We start from the raw sequence: 17,304 nt of genomic DNA, 5'->3' as shown, positions 1-17,304 counted from the left end.
TTTCGGATTAAATGCTAATATGTTTCTAGGTATTTTAAATTTCTAAATTGAACTAAAATCTCTCAGATTTAGCTAGTATTTAGGCCAAAAAAAGAGCAAATCCATGCAATTGTTTATTAAAATTTGTAATTCTGATAATATCTGAGCGGTTTATTAATTTGGCAAATTACAAAATGATTGAATTCTTTGATGCTTCAATTTTTTGAACAAACTAATTATTTCTAAAATTTTTCATCAAAATTTGTAATGAAAAATTAAAGGTGAAAGCAGAACAAACTAGAATAACTTTTTACTAAAACAAACAAAAACTTTCATTTAAAATCCTGTAAATACCCCACATAATTTTAAACCTCCAAATTTGTTTATATTCTTGAAAAAAATTATAGATATTACAATTCTTATCTAACTTGTTCAGCGTGTTCAGAATATTTAAACTTTCTGAGAATATCGACAAGCTTAAAGAATGTATGAGAAGAACCTTGAAAATTTCTGAGAGTTCTAAGAAACTCTAAAATACTTTGAGAATCATTACGAATTATATTATTATGTTTTGCATATGTGTGAGACTTTTTTAGATATCTATGAATGTTATAAACAATTATAAGAGAGTTTTATATTAACTAATGCTCTAACACAGCGTAAAAATTGCGAAGAAAAACGTTAATGTTTTCAACTGCTTACACAGTTTTTGCTAATTCGTTTTATCCCCTAAAATCAACTCATTAGTGCATCATTTGCCGACTCATATTTGCTATAACTTTTACATTATTTTTTTACAATTTATTTTGATATTGGATAATAACGGCCTAAAATTGTATTATTAGATTATTTACTTAAAGTTATTACACCACCACACTCAGTATAAATGAGTGTTAGTTAAATAAGTTGCAATAACATTTAATTTTATTCAAATTTATTCAAGCTCCCACCCTTGCCTCATTTTGAAAGTAGCGCGGTACAAAAGTCCCTAAAACCTTAAATATCAGAAATTTTTTAAAAAATATAAAGATTTGTTTATCACTGCAAATAAAAAATTCTACACAAGCTTCAAATCTACATTCCTTGTAATTTTACGTGCTTTTTAATTTTTTCGACCTTAAATATTCCTCTTCCAGTGAATTTAAAATCAAGTTTGTTAGTGTGGCCACCCTGGTTTCTGACCCTAGTTAAAAATGTGTCATTGTGTTTTGACGTTTAATGTATTTACGAAACAAAAATAATACAGCGAGCGGAAATTCTCCACGTAAGTTTCCACATGAGTTTTTCGCTACCTTTGTAACAAACCAAAACTACGAGGAAATTCACCCTTCTTTCGTGAACATAACCTCACTTTTGCTCCCCGAGTGCACACATGTACAGACTTCGAAGATTTTGTACAACTCACTCATGTTCCTTTAGTAGAAACCAACGCCACGTTAAATTGCGTCTTTTTAAGTTCGTTTTTCAACAGATTGTGCCATGCTCATAATTCAAGATGAACACGGCATCGACTCAAGATATTGTGATCGAAGTCTTGCAGAGAGCCTCCAGTCAAAGTCCTGAAGTGTTGAAACCAGCGGAAGCGAAACTACGAGAATGGGAGACACAGCCAGGTTTCTACACAGTTTTATTCGTATGTCGTCTTAGATGTTTAACTTGAGTGTAATGGTCTCTTTTTAGAACGTCTTATCAAGCAATTCCCTTGATGTGAATGTCCGGTGGATGGCCGTTTTGTACATCAAAAATGGCATTGATAGATACTGGAGGAGGAATCTTCCAAAGTGAGATGGAAATGGAGGTTTCATACAGTTTTAATTTTGGGTTTCAGCGCAATTTCTGAGCTGGAAAAGCAGAATATCAAGCAAGGATTGATTTTGAACTTCAGTGAGCCTGTGAGTCAGATTGCAGTCCAACGGGCTGTGTTAATATCAAAAATCGCTCGCATTGATTGTCCTAAAGAATGGCCAGAGTTGTTTCCCACGCTCCTGCAGGCGATAGAAAGCCCTGATTCTGTAATACAACACAGGGCGTTTTTGACTTTGTATCACGTTGTTAAAGCTATCGCTTCAAAGAGACTGTTAGGTATAAACGAGCGGTCGTATTTTCAGAGATTTGAGCTTGTTTTTCAGGTGATAGGCGCTTCTTCCAGGAATTTACCACTAACATTTATTCTTTCGTTTTGAATCTGTGGAACAGCTTCACTGAGTTGTTTTTAAGTGATATAATGAGAGGGGCCACGTCTCAAGTTATTTTTGCAAATTTAGAAAAGGCTCTGTTGACTTTGAGGATTTTACGCAAATTGACGGTTTTCGGGTTCTATAGGCCTCATCAAAACCAAGACTGCATGCGGTTTTTAAAAGTGATTTTTGACAGAGCTAAAATAGCCCTGCAGTGTCGTAAGTTACCACAGAAACTGTTAAAAAAGATCCTCAAGTTTACTTTACAGGGAAGCAACTAAGAGACAAGGAAACCGTCGAACTCTGCGAAAAATTCGTCATTCATCTAACCAAAGTTTTAATTTCTGTTCTGGACGCTCATCCTTTCTCTTTCATTGATTTTATCCAGCCCTCGTTAGAGTTCACGACTTATTTCCTTTTTACTCCAGACGGAATTAACTTTTTATTTGAACGTTTCATCATACAATGTTTTAATTTGATAAAGAATATTCTTCTATGTGTAGAGTACAAACCGCCGAAAATTCCTGAAATGTGCAAACAGCAAGAAACGCTAAGAGCTAACGAAATTAAAATTAATTTTTTCCAAGCCAACACTTTGACTGAAATTTGTAGGAAGTTGGTTTCGCACTATTTTATTCTAACTCAGGACGAACTTGAAATTTGGGACGCCGATCCCGAGACCTTCGCCATCGACGAAAGCGGGGACAGCTGGAAGTATAGTTTAAGGGTAAATATGGGGTATTTTATACCAAATTGACCACTATTGATCCCAACCCTTTTTGATTTGGTTGAAAGTTTTTTATCTTTTCCTACTCTATAAAAAAGGTTTTCAGAATTTTTTCAATTTTTTGTTCCTAACCCAAAAAAAGTTATGAATTTTTCTAAAAAATAGCTTTTATTTTTTTAAATAGCTATAACTTTTAATAACTTTTAACTTAAAATAGCTTTTGCTTTGAAATGTATTTTTTAGTAAAAATGATAAATTTAACAAAATTTTCGCCCCTTTTGAGAAAAAACGTACGTTTTTTGAAGTTCGCCATTTTTTATATTTCTTTTTTTTCAAAAAAAACTTCAATTAATTCTGCGATCATTCCCGCATATATTAGAGAGGGTCCATTTTTTTTCTATTTTTTTTTAATTTTAAAATTTTTAATTCCAGCCTGTTGAAATGACAATTTATGCATTAATTGTCTTAATGTGCTCGTTAATTATCCTAAACGTCAAAATTCTACGACAAAGAACACAAATTTTAGAAATTTCAAAATTTTTGGAAAAATTTGTAACTGGTAATTTTAACTCTACATAAATGAAATTTGGGGTGGCTAATGGTCTTGAATTGCTTATTGACTATGCCAAATGTCAAAATTCCACGACAAAAGATACGAATTTTACAGATGTTTATTTCAAAGATAAAATTTGAATTTTCAAAATTTTTGTAAAAATTTGTAATTCTAATAATTTTAAGTCTGTAGTAATGAAACTTTAGAACATTAATTGTCTTGATATGATTGTTAATTATGCCAAGTGTCAAAATTGTACAACAAAAGATACACATTTTACAAATTCTTATCTTTAAGACAAAACTAAAATTTTCAAAGTTTTACAAAAATTTGTAACTCTAGTAATTTCAACTTTACAGAAATTTTTGGGACATTAATTGTCTTGATGTGTTTGTTAATTATGCCAAATGTCAAAATTCTACAACAAAAGATACAAATTTTAGAAATTTTTATCGTTCAGACGAAACTTGAATTTTCAAAATTTTTGTAAAAATTTGTAACTCCAGTAATTTCAACTCTAATGAAATGACAATTTATGCATTAATTGAACTTGTATTTTCAAAATTTTAAATTAATTGAAGTTTTTTTAATATTATAAAATAAAAAATAAAAAATGACGAACTTCGAGAAAATAGGTTTTTCTCAAAAACAGGTAAAAGTTTAATGAAATTATCATCTTGTTTTTTTTTTTCAAAAGTACATTACAAAAAAAAAGTCCCAATAAGTTAATTTTCGAAAAAGTTATAGCTATTTCAAAATATAAAAGCGATTTTTTGGAAAAATTTATAACTTTTTTTGGGTTGAGAACGAAAGTTTGAAAAAAGTCTGAGAACTGTTTTTCATAGGGTAGAAAAAGATGAAAAACTTTCAGTCAAATCGAAAAGGGTCGGGGTCAAAAGTGGTCGATTTGGTATGGAATACCTCATATATTTTCCAAAAAAAAAGGCCTTTTTTTATTATAAATCTAATTTTTTTTTCTCTCAGCCCTGTATGGAGACGGTTTTCGTGACAATTTTCCACGAATTCCGAGACACCCTGGCCCCAGTCCTGATCGAAATGGTCCACGAAACCAACTGCATCGTCGCTCCTGAAGACACCCAAGGCATTCTGCGAAAAGACGCCGTTTACAACGCCGTCAGTTTGGCAGCTTTCGACTTATACGACGAAGTAAAAACCAACTTTTCACCGTTTATTTTCTATATTTTACTTTCAGATCGATTTTGATCAGTGGTTCACCAACACGCTAACGCAGGAGTTGAAAGTCAAGCACAACAATTACAGGGTGATAAGAAGGCGAGTTTGTGCTTTGATCGGGCGTTGGACTGGTATAAAACTATCTCCAGAGTTACGCCCTGCCCTGTATGAATGCGTTATTAATTTGCTGGGGGCCGACGAAGACATGGCTGTGAGATTGACTGCTTCGTCGACATTGCGGCATGCGATCGATGATTTTGAGTTTAACTCGGACCAGTTTCGAGATTATCTAGATTCGGCGTTTAACCTGTTGTTTAATTTGTTAAAGGAAGCGAACGAATGCGAGACGAAGGTGAGTTTGAACCAAAAGGGGGCGATTCTAACTGTCTTCTTAGATGCACGTTTTGAACGTCATGACTCTGATGGTGGAGCGAGTAGGGCAGACTATCAAACCACATACTGATGCTCTTATCCACTACTTACCATTGCTATGGACGGAGTCGGAGGACCATAATATGTTGCGCTGTGCGATCGTTTCAACTTTAGTACAACTAGTGAAGGCTCTAGGCTCGGTTAGCTCCGAACTAAACCCCTTTTTATTACCGATTATTCAACTAGGAACAGATACAAATCAAAATGCTATTGTTTATTTGTTAGAGGACTGTCTTGAGCTGTGGTTGACTGTCTTGGAGAACTCGACTACCATGTCGAACGAGCTTTTGCAGCTTTTTAATAACATGCCAGCGCTTCTAGGTAACAGTACAATGAACTAGTTGTAGGTTTCATTGTAAATTTCAGAATATTCAACTGAGAATCTGCGACTATGCTTACTAATCGTGCTAGTTCACACTTTGCTGGCGCCGGATTTAGTCATGCGGACGCACGGCGTCCAAGTTATCACCGTCTGTGACAGCTTAATGGCAGATATGAAAAACGAAGGCATCGTTATGCTTATCCGCATGCTGGAAATCTTCATTCGGTCGTCGCCGATTTTGGGCTGCGAAACCGTTTTCCCGATCTTACCAAGAATATTCCAGTAAGTCTTCTTCAACACTCTTGTAAAAACTAACTAACGTATCTTCAGGAAAATCTACGAAGGCGAAGACTACCCTCTTCTCATGTCGATGTACCTCTCCATCCTCTCCAGAGTCTTACTATCTTCACACGACGTCTTCACCCGTGTTTTGCATACTCTAGCACAAGTGCATAACGAAACAGACGAGATTGTCTTGGGAAAAATTCTAAATGTTTGGTTGTCGAAGATGCCGATGGTTTCACAGTTGGAACAGAGGAAGTTGTTAGGTTTGGCTCTAACCAACCTTCTGACGACGCAGAGTCGACCTGTGTTTGAACGCTTTGCAACTGTGACTGTTAATATTTTGGAATGTTTGAACGACATGGAAGATTCGCTTTTGGTGGGCGATGGAAGGAGTCCCAACAGCTACGAAGACACGGATGGGTACGAAACGGATCATGATCAGAGGAAGAAACAGCTGATTTTATCAGATCCGGTGCACACGATAGTTTTGAAGGATTATTTACAGTCACAGGTGGGATTTTTGTATATTTTCTTTAACACCATTAAGCTAAGGTAAATGTTCCAGTCCCTAATCACTTAAACGACTATAGCTGTAACAGCATCGTTGAAAATTAAAAATCAACATGATTTCAATATTCGGGTTAATAAAAAGATGATTACTTATTTCATTATGTTTTTCATCAATGATAAACGTAAAAACAATGTGGTTTTAAAGAAATCAATAGTGAAAAGAGCTTTTTTTATAATGCTTTAGTCCTAGTATTTAATAATTGCCTCTAAGAGGTAATTGTTTTAACCCAGATATGCCTACTGTCCTTTTAAAAGAACACACAGCAAAGGTTTCTTATTAGCAGGATTAAATAAAGTCTAGCTTTTATGAATATATCGCGTCAATTTTTTTCTGTTAAAGAGAGTATTTAACTCTTTTAGGCAGTTTATTTGACGCTGGTTGCGGTGAATAACGTTAAATTATTACATTAACTTAACTAATGGCTAATCAAATAAACCTCAAACTTGTCGGGTATGTTTTTTCGGGTTTGTTGAGTAAAAATTTGAATATGATGGACACATTTGCAACAATTTTTTTAAATTGTATCATGTCATGAGTTAGTTTGTTGTTTTCTACAAAATGATATTTTAAACACTTTACTTTAATTTGTTACTGTTTCTGTCTACTGTTCGTTTAAAAAGACGTCCTAATTAAGGTACACCTGCAAATAACTAGTTAGAAATTATTATTTGTACTGTCATTTAACATCATTATGAGAAAATAAAGTTACAAAAAAATAAGAAAATTAACAAAAAAATTTTTAGGCATATCTGGATTAAATGATGTCTTATCTTAATATTGCAATATTTTTAACTTATCTATACGATCAATATGTATTTTCTTCAAATTTCAAATACTCCGCTATTATACCTGCTGCTATTGCTAAACATTTGGCATTTTCTTGCAGATTTTAACTCTTTCTACTTTGGAAATTAGAATATTTTTTTTAATAACCCTAAATACAGGTGTCCGGAAAGTGGCGCACCACTTTGAAAGAGGGTAATTGGGTGGTCCCGCAGAGTACCAAAAAATGTTAAAAACATCCAGACTCTCTGTTTTCGCCCCCCATAAATTAAATTTCCAGTATTTAAAGCCATAGTAACGTTGGTGTTGTATTGTTAGCGTTAGTCAGGTCGGCTCATGAACGAGTAATGTAACTATGGTTTCATGTGAACGATGCCACACTGATCGAGATTGTTGATTCAAAAATCTTGATATCAGTTTTCAGGCATTTCTTACAAGATTTTTCCGATTTTCTTTGCGCCATGCCTTTGCGCAAAATGTCCTTTAGGTAACAAATGCATTTGAACGTAAAATTATTGCACAGAAATCGTTAATTTTCGCATCAAACTTTGCCTCTTCAATCCATCATACCTCGAAAAATTGAAGACATGGATTTTTTTTAACATTTTTTTGGTGGTCTATGACATTGTCCGATGATACAGTTGCGCGACTTTCCGGACAGCCTGTATGTATAGATATTAATTTTAAAGTTAAGCTTTCGCTTCCTTATTGTAAATGTTTTTTTTGCAAATATTATTAGCCATTAGGACATCATTAGGCACTGGTAAGTTTACCTTAATTGGGCTGTAGGAGGATAAAGAGTTTTGCTTTTTGACTTGGTATTTGTTTTATTATTTTTTTTTTGCTGCATCATTAAAATGGAAACCGGAAGCTGAACAAAAATATTTTGCATTTTTCTTATTAATTTTAAACGAACTATCCAATTTACCTTTGGCAAAGAAGGATGAAAACCTCTAAATAATAATTCTTGTTTTAATTTGAGGCGTCCATTTGTTATTTTATTAATCAATCGCACTTTCAGAAGGAAACGTCTCGTCTTTTATTTTAATATTTCTGTTGCTGTTTTCTGTTTTTTTGCTTTATAAGGAAAACAACGAAGTAAGAAATTTCGAATTACGGCGGCCATGGAGAACTAATGTTTATTTCGCTGGTAGTGTAGACTTTTTATAAATAATAATCCGACGAAATGAACTATTGCAACTTTTATAACGTCGAAATGGGAGAACATCTGCGGGCTTCCTAACAAATTAAATTCCTGTCTTTCATTTCTTTTAATTTTCAGATGTACGAGCTTAGAAATCAGATAGGGCCGCAGCACTACGAGCAGTTGCTACAAACGGTGGATCCTGACACAATATCACAGATGAAAGGATACATCACGTTGTGAATATTAGGCTTAGCGTCATCAAAAGAAGTTGCAAATTTTTGTTATATTTTTCTATAATATTACACCATTCGGTACTGAATAATTTCAGAGACTAATCAATTAGATTTTTATAGTTTATTTCCATCTTAATTTATGAAAATTATTCCAAAATCGAATTTAAATATACATGTATATGATTGTATCGATAAAATGTAATAAAACTGTTACAATCGGTTTGGGTTTTAATAGTCTTCCTCTGAGGCTTCGCCCGATCCGTAGTAATCGTAGTCTTCTTGGACAGAGGGTAAAGTAGCGGCTTGAAATTCTTGAATTTGCGTGGTAGTTTTGGGTGGCAGTACAGTTTGGGTCGTGGGAATCGGTGCCATATAAGCTTCCAGTAATTTCTTTTGTTTGAGAAAACTGTGTTTGTTTTTTATCCGTTTTTTCTGGAGCGCCGCATCGATGTCGAACTTGGGAGGACTGGAACGATTTCAAATCAGAGAATTTTTATTAAAGTCTTGAAACATGAAACTGATCACCCTTTCGCTCCAATAAAAATCATCCCTTGAAATTAAAATTCCTCTACCTCTCGAAATTCTCTCTTCGGTTAATAATTAAATTTCTGTCGACTTACGTTTCTCCATTAATATAAACCCGATTCTGCAAGTGAACGATATCATGGCGAACGTCAGCGAGGAGTAGGAGTAGGAAGTCGAATGAACCCCTTTCGCCCTTTGGCCCTCTTAGGCCCCGTTCTCCCTGTTCACCTTTGGGCCCTTGTGGCCCTCTAGCACCCGTCTCTCCCTATGATAACAGACATGGAAATTGAATTTCGTCAATAAATAACTTACTTGAGCGCCACGTTTGCAACGACATTGGGCATTCTCGTCCCCGGGTAGTGGCACAAAAGCGTCCAACATCGAATATGTGTAATCCTGTTGATTGCTGTTTGTTGACAGCGAGACTGAACCACCCTCAGGACCTGCATAAAATTTAATTACGCAAAATGTTTGATGTTTATGAAGAGCGGTGATGATGATGTGACATTTGCAGTCGATGCAGTTTACAGAAATTTTAATCGAATTCACGCGTCCCGATTGACATGAATCCATTAATACACGAGGAATTTCAACGCAAAGTTTCCTTGCGCCAAGTTGTTTTTAAAGATTGCTTTTCAAGCTTTGTTTTGATCTCGGAAGAGGAAGGATATGAACACATGAATGTTGATGTTTTAGAGATTGCTTTTTTGCTCTTCAAGTGACAGGTGTATAAAGGAATTTTTATAGAAAATTTATGGGTCAAATTCACAAAAAAGTGATAAATAAAGAGTGGAAATAAGTACAGCATTTTTTACCAGAAATAGATCTCATCAAAGACAACTTTTCTTTTTGATCATGTGGACTCTCTTATATAAACTTTTTTTGCCCTTTGCTTCTTATAAAGAATTTACGTAACTACCCGTTGATTCGGTAGTTAATTGCCAACTTTCGTCCCGTGTAGATCGTCCTCATCGCATTGTGAATCTCGACAAACCAACTGGACGTCGTGAAAAGTGTTCGACGGCACTTAGAAAAATTTCTGTAAGGTAAGTGGCTATCAATCAGTAGTCGCATGCCCTTTTACGACTCTTTTACAGTATGTTGAAACACTCTCTTCGTTAAAATTTGGTAGCGAAAGCACCGAGCACTTCTTCACATTTTATTAATGAAATTTGATTCTCTTTCTTGTTCCTTTAAGTTCTCCAATTTATATCTCGAGCTTGAGTTTATTTAAGATTTTGAAATAAATTGTTAGATTCCAACGCTGCATTATTTTTTTTTAACTTAAACGTTACTCAATTTCTTTAAATTCTGTTCTTTAATACAGTAAAACCTGTGTAAAACGGATTCTGTAAAACGGACCATTGTATTTTTAAGACGAACATTGTTTATTTACTATTTTTCTTAGGAATAACTAAGAATTCTTTAGAAAACAAGTCACGCGCCGACTTATTTATTTTGTTTGCCTCTTATTGTATTTCACCTAATATTTTAGATACTTCGCGGGTTTGGAATAACAAGGTTCTAACTGCATTTCTTACGAAAATTGAGATTTTCATAAAATCTTCATAAAACCTCTTTTTAACATTGGTTTTCTGTTTTCTTAATCGGAACGAACGTAGCTTGATGCCTTTTCAAAATTCCAGGAGTACAAAGTTCGATCTGCTATGGATTAACGTAATGTTTCAAGTTAGATCTTGCATTTTCACTAATTAATTTCGCTGCAGTTAGAACCTTGTCATTCTAAATCCGCGACTTATTACTCCTATAAATTTTTGATTATGTCTACCAAGAATTTTGCTTCTGAATAAAAATTTTGATATCGGTAATTCAGGGACAATAAACAGATAGAGGAAAATTACGTTGACTTTAAAGGAATTAAAAGAGTTAAACCGAGTTAAAAAATGTGATAATTTAAGTATTACACAGTTAATAACCCAATTTAATGTATGGATAATTGGAGTTACCAAGAACAAAGAAGTAAACAAACTAGTGTAGAAGTATCAGGTCTACTTTTACAATCGCAAGCCAAATTTATAGCCGAACATGAACAATTTTATCTTCAAATTATTGGCTGGAATTTTTTTGCGAAAAACATGTCATTTCTTTTGAATAAAAGTGTGTGGAGAAACCAACAAATAATAATTAACATCAGATGTTTGAATTAAAAAAAAAAGGTTGTATAAAATGGAACACTGTTGAAAACGGAAAACTTTCTAAAACAGAAACATCGGACGGTCCCTTGCGATTCCGTTTTAGACAGGTTTCACTGTAGTTTGAAATCAGTTAGATATTTGAGTTTCATCCAATTTCTCGCACTCTTTGAATCAATTCCAATTTTCAGGTTCGTTTTTTCAGTTATTCAGAATTTAAAGAAGGTACAAAATAGCATTATTAATTCGTCAAATATTCTGCTTTTTTGGAGTATATATTTTAGACAAATAGCTGAAACTACAAAAAGACTTTACTTTCACTAAGCAGTACCTATGAAGAATAAGCGAAATCATAAATTAATTAATTAAAAATTGATGCATAACCTTATGCATTTTTCAGAAATTTCGCTTTGGAGTAGGTAGGTAATAAATCTCCTCGAACTTCAAGTTTATAAACTACATAGTTGCAGAGTTACTTTTATTTACCCACAAAATCAAAAGTTAAGACTACCAACTCAATCATTCTTACTCAGTTACAGGTCTATTTGCTGCTTTTAAAATATTAAAGTTCTCGTATTTGATTCCTTGAATCCAAACAAGAGAAATGAAATTTTATATTTCTGCTTTAACGGAGTTTTTCTTTATAATCCACAAACGCAAAAAACCTTTTGGTAGTCTGAGCATACATATCGAAGCTTATGTGAAAGAGAGTTCATACCTAAAAGAACTTAATAGCACGAAATTTTATTTGATGTGTCCTCAAATGTGTTATGAGCAATATATCAGACGAATCCTTTTCATAAATAAAAAGATAATGATTGTTACGTGAAATTGATCTGCCATCTACATCAAGCTAAATTTAGCTTCATATTGTAAACAGAAAAGCTTTTGAACGGAATCATAAATTTTAGATTCGGATTTCTCTTGATTCTATTATATTATTTATGCGAATGGTGATTTTTACTTCTTTGTAAAAGGTTTTCGCTGAGTGGCTTAGACTTTCTACGTTTGCATTTTATTCGCACTCTTTTACCATAAAGAATAAAAGGACTGGACGCTTGATGTTAAATTAGTTGAAACAACCTCTCATTATTCCCTGTGAGCATTAATAATTCTCGGATCAGGTGAATATTGATCTAGTATATAACTGCTTAGTTAACAACATTACGCTCTTAATTACCTGGAAATCCTCTTGGTCCAGGTGACCCAATCGGTCCTTGCGGTCCTGGAGGCCCCGGAGGCCCCGAAGCAAAACTCGACAATCTAATTGCCGTACTCAAAGCCAAAACCTAAAACATTCCACTTGCTCACATTAGAAAAAACCCACAAAACTCAACGATACAATTTTAATGGTCCTACTTTTTCCGTGCATACAAAACCCTCTTTAACAGTAAGCCCTTCCTGCCATAAAAACTTAAAACCTTTAAGCAGATTAGCGTACCTTTTCCTGCAACGATCTGAGTTTGTCGTGAAGTCGTAGCACAGTATCGCAGTTCGCGTAACAACGATTAGAGTGTCCTGCTGCTTCCCTTCCTTCTCCTAAAACCTCCGTCGGTTCGCAAGTTCTGTTGTCCGCTCGCAGGATATATCCTGCTCTGCAGGAACAATGATAGCTGCCCGGTTCATTTACACATACGTGCTCGCAGTCGCCATTACCATCGAGACATTCGTTTATGTCTGAAAGTTGGAATGGTGGATTAGGGTCTTTTACGAGAGATGGTAACGCGAATGGTGGATGTTTGCTTTTCACCTGGAACGAGGGACTTTGAAGGCTGAAATTTACCGCGCCGCAGGAACGTGATTTTTTACATAAAAGGGGAGCGGTGCTTCGAATTGAAATGCTTTTTGTGGAAATGGTCACCGCAGTCGTTTAACACTAAGCTGCGGACAGACTTGTGGCAGGTCACCAATCGGGTCAGCGGATGACCGAAGCGAGGAAAACGTTTATTACTCTATTTTGGATTAAATCAAATTAACTCTTGCGAGTTAATCCGGCTGCAACAACTGCATGCAAACATTTCTCAATCGGAAGCGCCGAGATACAATTACCATAGATTATAGTTAATTACAAATCGGTCTAAAGGAGATGAAAGAGGTATGGAAATTCATTATTTTGGAGCTCACGCGTGATTCAAAGATTTTATAATTTTACGCAATCTGAAATTCTAATAATGCCGGGCTAACTGCTTCCTAGCAAAACTATTTGCTCTTTAGTCCAAGTTAAACTTTGATAATAAATAACCGCGTCACAGTCAAAGCCGAGATTTCCCGAGGCAGGGAATCAGGACATAGAAAATTATGTTTGCTCTTTGGACAAAATTACCTTCTGGAATAACAAGAAAATCAAGTTTATATTTACGCATTGGATAAAAGAAGAACAAATTTGAAAATGGTGATGTTTTTTTAGCTAATGTTCACAAAAAAACAAAACGTATTTGGTGTTGAATGACACAAAGAATAAAAAGAGTTGAAATAAACACATTGCTAGTCATGAAAATGTTTTTTTACCCTTTTATTCCTTTGTACAAATCGAATGTCTTTTGCAATCGTCGTGCATGAAATGATGAACGTAATTTTGTTTGTGTTTGTTGAAGTTCAGTCTTGCACTTTGCGCATTTGAAAGGAAATTTAACATTCTTAAATATCGCTTTTTGTGGCTTCCAATTTACCAGTTATGAGTAAATTACAAGTTTCACTTTACGTCGATCGCACCGCTTGGAAAATCAAAGCACGAATTTTATCTTTTTTTTATAAAACCCCCACATTTCTTCAAAAGAAAAATTGTGGCTTCTATTTGTCTTCAAGCCTGAGAAACAAACGTCCCGAATGATTGCAACCGTATCGTTTTGCAACAAATTTGGTCTGTCGCTGGCCAATTGATCCTAAGAAGTATTGCCGGTCATCTATTTTACATTTACTACTCTTCCTGAACTTCCTTCCTGGGAATCTTCATTTTTCCCGTGCCCTAGTTTTGGGTTGCAATAAACATATAAGTTTTAAAGTTTATTACAACGGAACAATTTCGTCGGGTCGAATGTGTCCACATTTATCCATAAAACAGTCTGAAAGTTCAATTCCTGAACCACTCGGTATCGATTCGTTCTCGGCTCCCATTTCCGATAGATGCTCTGTTTCGTTTACGACTTTCAGTTTTCAGTATTCTCTCTTGCGGAACTAATTAAACCGCTGAATAATCTCCGATTTAACCACAATTCCGTTTTTTTGGAAGTGAGTCTGGCTAGTGCCTTTAGGTGTGTAAAACTAAAACGTAAAGGAAACTCACCAATGCAAACAGGTTTTACGCCTCTCCTTTGATTTTCCGGATTGAACTTGTAGCCGTCGTAACACGTGCAGATGACGCGTTGTAAATATACAGTGCAAAGCTGTTCGCATAGACCCATGGAACAAGGATCCTCAGTTTTCGGAACACATCTGAAACATTTTATCGGTTTTTATGAGAAAATCGCGATTTTTCTCCCGTTTTGATTAATCTAAGATGCCGACAACGGGGATATTTAGCAAACAAGGCACGTTTTGGACTTATTCTTTATCAAACTTATTGGACTAAAAGGTTAGAGATTTGTCAACTTCTTGAAAGCACCTTTTTATTACGTGAACAAAGGTTAAAAAAATATTTGGGTCGATGGAAGCACACTTCGAGTTCTTTTCGAGGTGGTTTTATGCGGCAACAATAGTGCTTTCGCAGGATGCTGAAAGCTATGAATTTCTATTAAGTTTAATTGTGGGAATGTAAGTGCGCTGTTGCTTTATAAGCTCATTTTTGAATGAGCTCACTTGAAAAATTGCGACACGAATGAAAGCTCTTTGTTGATTCAAAAATTGGCTTCAACGCGTTGAAGATAACATATTGGGAATTGTTAGTGTTATTGTCGTTCATAAAAGCGTGTTATGTTAATCTTAATTTCCGTTTTAGTTCAGTAAACACATTGCCTCGAGTTGGTTTGTCTCAATCCTTATAATAATCTGCTGGATATGACGTAATTGAATGGAGTGTCTCACAATGTACGCTTATTAGATAAATTTAAGCAGATGCACTTTACGAGATAACAACGTCACGGCATTGAAGTAATTAATTCTCGTTATCTCGTAGTTGTGGAAAAAATATATTGCCAACCCACAAGGACTCGGAACTTTTATTGACTCCAAAGCGTATAATTACAAATATTTTCTGGTGCAAAATAAAACTCGGACTTTGTTATTTCACCAAACAATAAACCGGCGACAAAAACATGCGAACTCATTTATTTTGTGTTTTAACTAAACATTTGCTAGCGAAAAAACATTGGAAACATCCGAAATTAATAAAATTTCGATACTGTAGAAGCTTCGCTAATAGAAAATATGAGGGCTTGTCGGGTCGATAATGTTACATTTTACTTATCTTGAAAACAGCAAAAGCCACTTAAAATAAGTTTGTGATAATAACACGACTTGTGGTGGAAACATTCTAATTTTCTGGATCTTTGAAGGTAGAAACGACGATATGAATATTGTCAATATAAACGTTGCTAATTCCGTCTTTTGAAATTAATTTCCTTCAGAGTTAAATAAGAAACTCGTAACTGTGTACTTTCAAGTTATTAATGTTTCGGAGCTGAAAGAGATTTTCTACCTTCCTGCTATAAATGTGTAGTCCTTGCAGCAGTGCTTTCGGGTGCAATCGACCCATTGGCCTTTAACGTTGCATTTGTACCGTGTCGTGATGACGTTGCTTGAGGGGCAAACTAAAGGTTCAGTCCTGTAAAAAATTTTAATTAAAGAAAAGCATCTTTTATGAGGTCGTGTATACTAAAAGAGTCCCTCAAACGCGAAGTAAATTTCTGATGGTTGTAATAAAGAGCAAATGGCCTATAGCGTGAATATCAGACTGAATTTCATCTTCTATAACATAGTAAAACATACCCAGTTCCAAAAGACGCTTCATTAAGGCCATCTAAATAGTATCCATCTTGTGTTGGTAAGAGTTCTTCTGAGAGTCGTTCCGTCTCCTCCGCAACGACACACACTAAAAGAATCGTTCGGAAGAATAAATGAATTTCTGATTTCATAATCACTGCGACATTTTAAGGAGGAACACACTGACTTTGTTTGATTAAATCTGTGGGAAGAGTCTGAAATGACGATGCTAACAGGGCTGAACCATTTTTTCAGCTAACGCAATTATATTACTTAACACAACTTTATTTCCACAACAAAATGAGCAGAGTGCTTTAATTCGAGATGACTTAAGACGACGCCGGACGAGTATGCACTCGGAATAAATTCGAGATGATTTTATTGACGATGGAGATTGAAATTTCCAATTGTAGGAATAATCTGACTTGCTAAGTGCGGCGCCGTATTTTTTCGGGCGAATTTCCTGAACTCTGACAATAAATTTCAGAGATCTTATCCATTGGATAGAATTCCCACATACAACTCCGTCCAATCTAATTTATCCTGTTCATAATTTCTGGCGCCGGGATGCATATTCATTAACGCATCTTTTTCTTAGAAAGAAGCAAGCCAAGCAAATAACCCTCGAGTTTTCCAACTCTAAAGGCGCGGGAAAGTTTTCCAGGTCTCGATTCTTTACGTGACAGATTAAATTTCAAATTGGCTCGGGTTGCTTTCAGGTTAGATCAGAATTTGTTAGGTTTTTCGAAGAATTTTTTTTTAAGTTTGTTTCGAGGCGGAAATAATGAAGAGAGTTATATAAACGTAAAATTCCATCTAGCAACGAAGTTTAATTGCAAATACTTTTAGCGGACTAATTATTTTTAACTGGTTGTAATTCAACATGTAATGAAGTGCTCCACTAAAGTTGTAATGAGGAACGTGAAGCAATTTCGTTTGCGGGCTACACTGAGGCGACTGAAAAGTTGAATGTGACTGATTCTTCACTATGCAGATAATGGCGATGGTTTTATTCACGTATTTGATACAACTTCATTAGATTCTCCATTTACTATTCTTCGACTCTCTTATATCTCATACTTTTCAAAAAGGACACTATCCATTATTTTTATTACGAGGTTTGAAATACAATCACAAAATAGACGAGATTTCGATCTGGAAAACGTGACAAGAAAGTGGAGACGTTACGTATAATGAAATTACAAATACACAGAAAAGCATCCTTGCAAAATGATGGTATTGGAATATGGCGATGGTTTTAGATATATGATAATATCTTAACTAGCCATTAAAGTTTCCGAGGATC

The 17,304-nt window shown here is 34.8% G+C and overlaps 2 protein-coding genes across 3 annotated transcripts; one reads left to right on the top strand and one right to left on the bottom strand.

Annotated features, from left to right (window-relative positions):
- Positions 1-1,134: 1,134 nt before the first annotated feature.
- Positions 1,135-8,622, top strand: Impbeta11 (importin beta11). Of its 2 annotated transcripts, none has more exons than XM_088038526.1 (12): positions 1,135-1,243; positions 1,451-1,612; positions 1,660-1,760; positions 1,808-2,061; positions 2,109-2,375; positions 2,426-2,883; positions 4,421-4,603; positions 4,650-4,982; positions 5,026-5,383; positions 5,429-5,666; positions 5,715-6,180; positions 8,306-8,622. In XM_088038526.1, the coding sequence occupies exons 2-12, from the start codon at positions 1,475-1,477 to the stop codon at positions 8,408-8,410; spliced, it is 2,901 nt and encodes a 966-aa protein (XP_087894652.1). In that variant the 5' UTR covers positions 1,135-1,243; positions 1,451-1,474; the 3' UTR covers positions 8,411-8,622. The 2 variants fall into 2 exon arrangements, with proteins under 2 accessions (XP_087894652.1, XP_087894653.1); XM_088038527.1 differs by lacking the exon at positions 1,135-1,243 and adding an exon at positions 1,288-1,397.
- LOC148173160 (collagen and calcium-binding EGF domain-containing protein 1-like) lies at positions 8,510-16,360 on the bottom strand. The gene is made up of 8 exons (XM_088038528.1): positions 16,005-16,360; positions 15,715-15,840; positions 14,365-14,513; positions 12,523-12,758; positions 12,262-12,370; positions 9,241-9,371; positions 9,024-9,193; positions 8,510-8,869 (listed from the first exon to the last, which is right to left on the bottom strand). Exons 1-8 carry the CDS (start codon positions 16,148-16,150, stop codon positions 8,632-8,634), a joined length of 1,305 nt encoding a protein of 434 aa, XP_087894654.1. The 5' UTR covers positions 16,151-16,360; the 3' UTR covers positions 8,510-8,631.
- Between the last annotated feature and the right edge of the window lie 944 nt (positions 16,361-17,304).

Source organism: Gnatocerus cornutus, chromosome 6 (genome assembly GCF_029298725.1).
Source record: "Gnatocerus cornutus isolate USDA-ARS CGAHR chromosome 6, icGnaCorn1.1, whole genome shotgun sequence".
In the NCBI taxonomy this organism is placed as follows: Eukaryota; Metazoa; Arthropoda; class Insecta; order Coleoptera; family Tenebrionidae; genus Gnatocerus; species Gnatocerus cornutus.
This window is presented reverse-complemented; position numbering and strand designations above follow the sequence as displayed.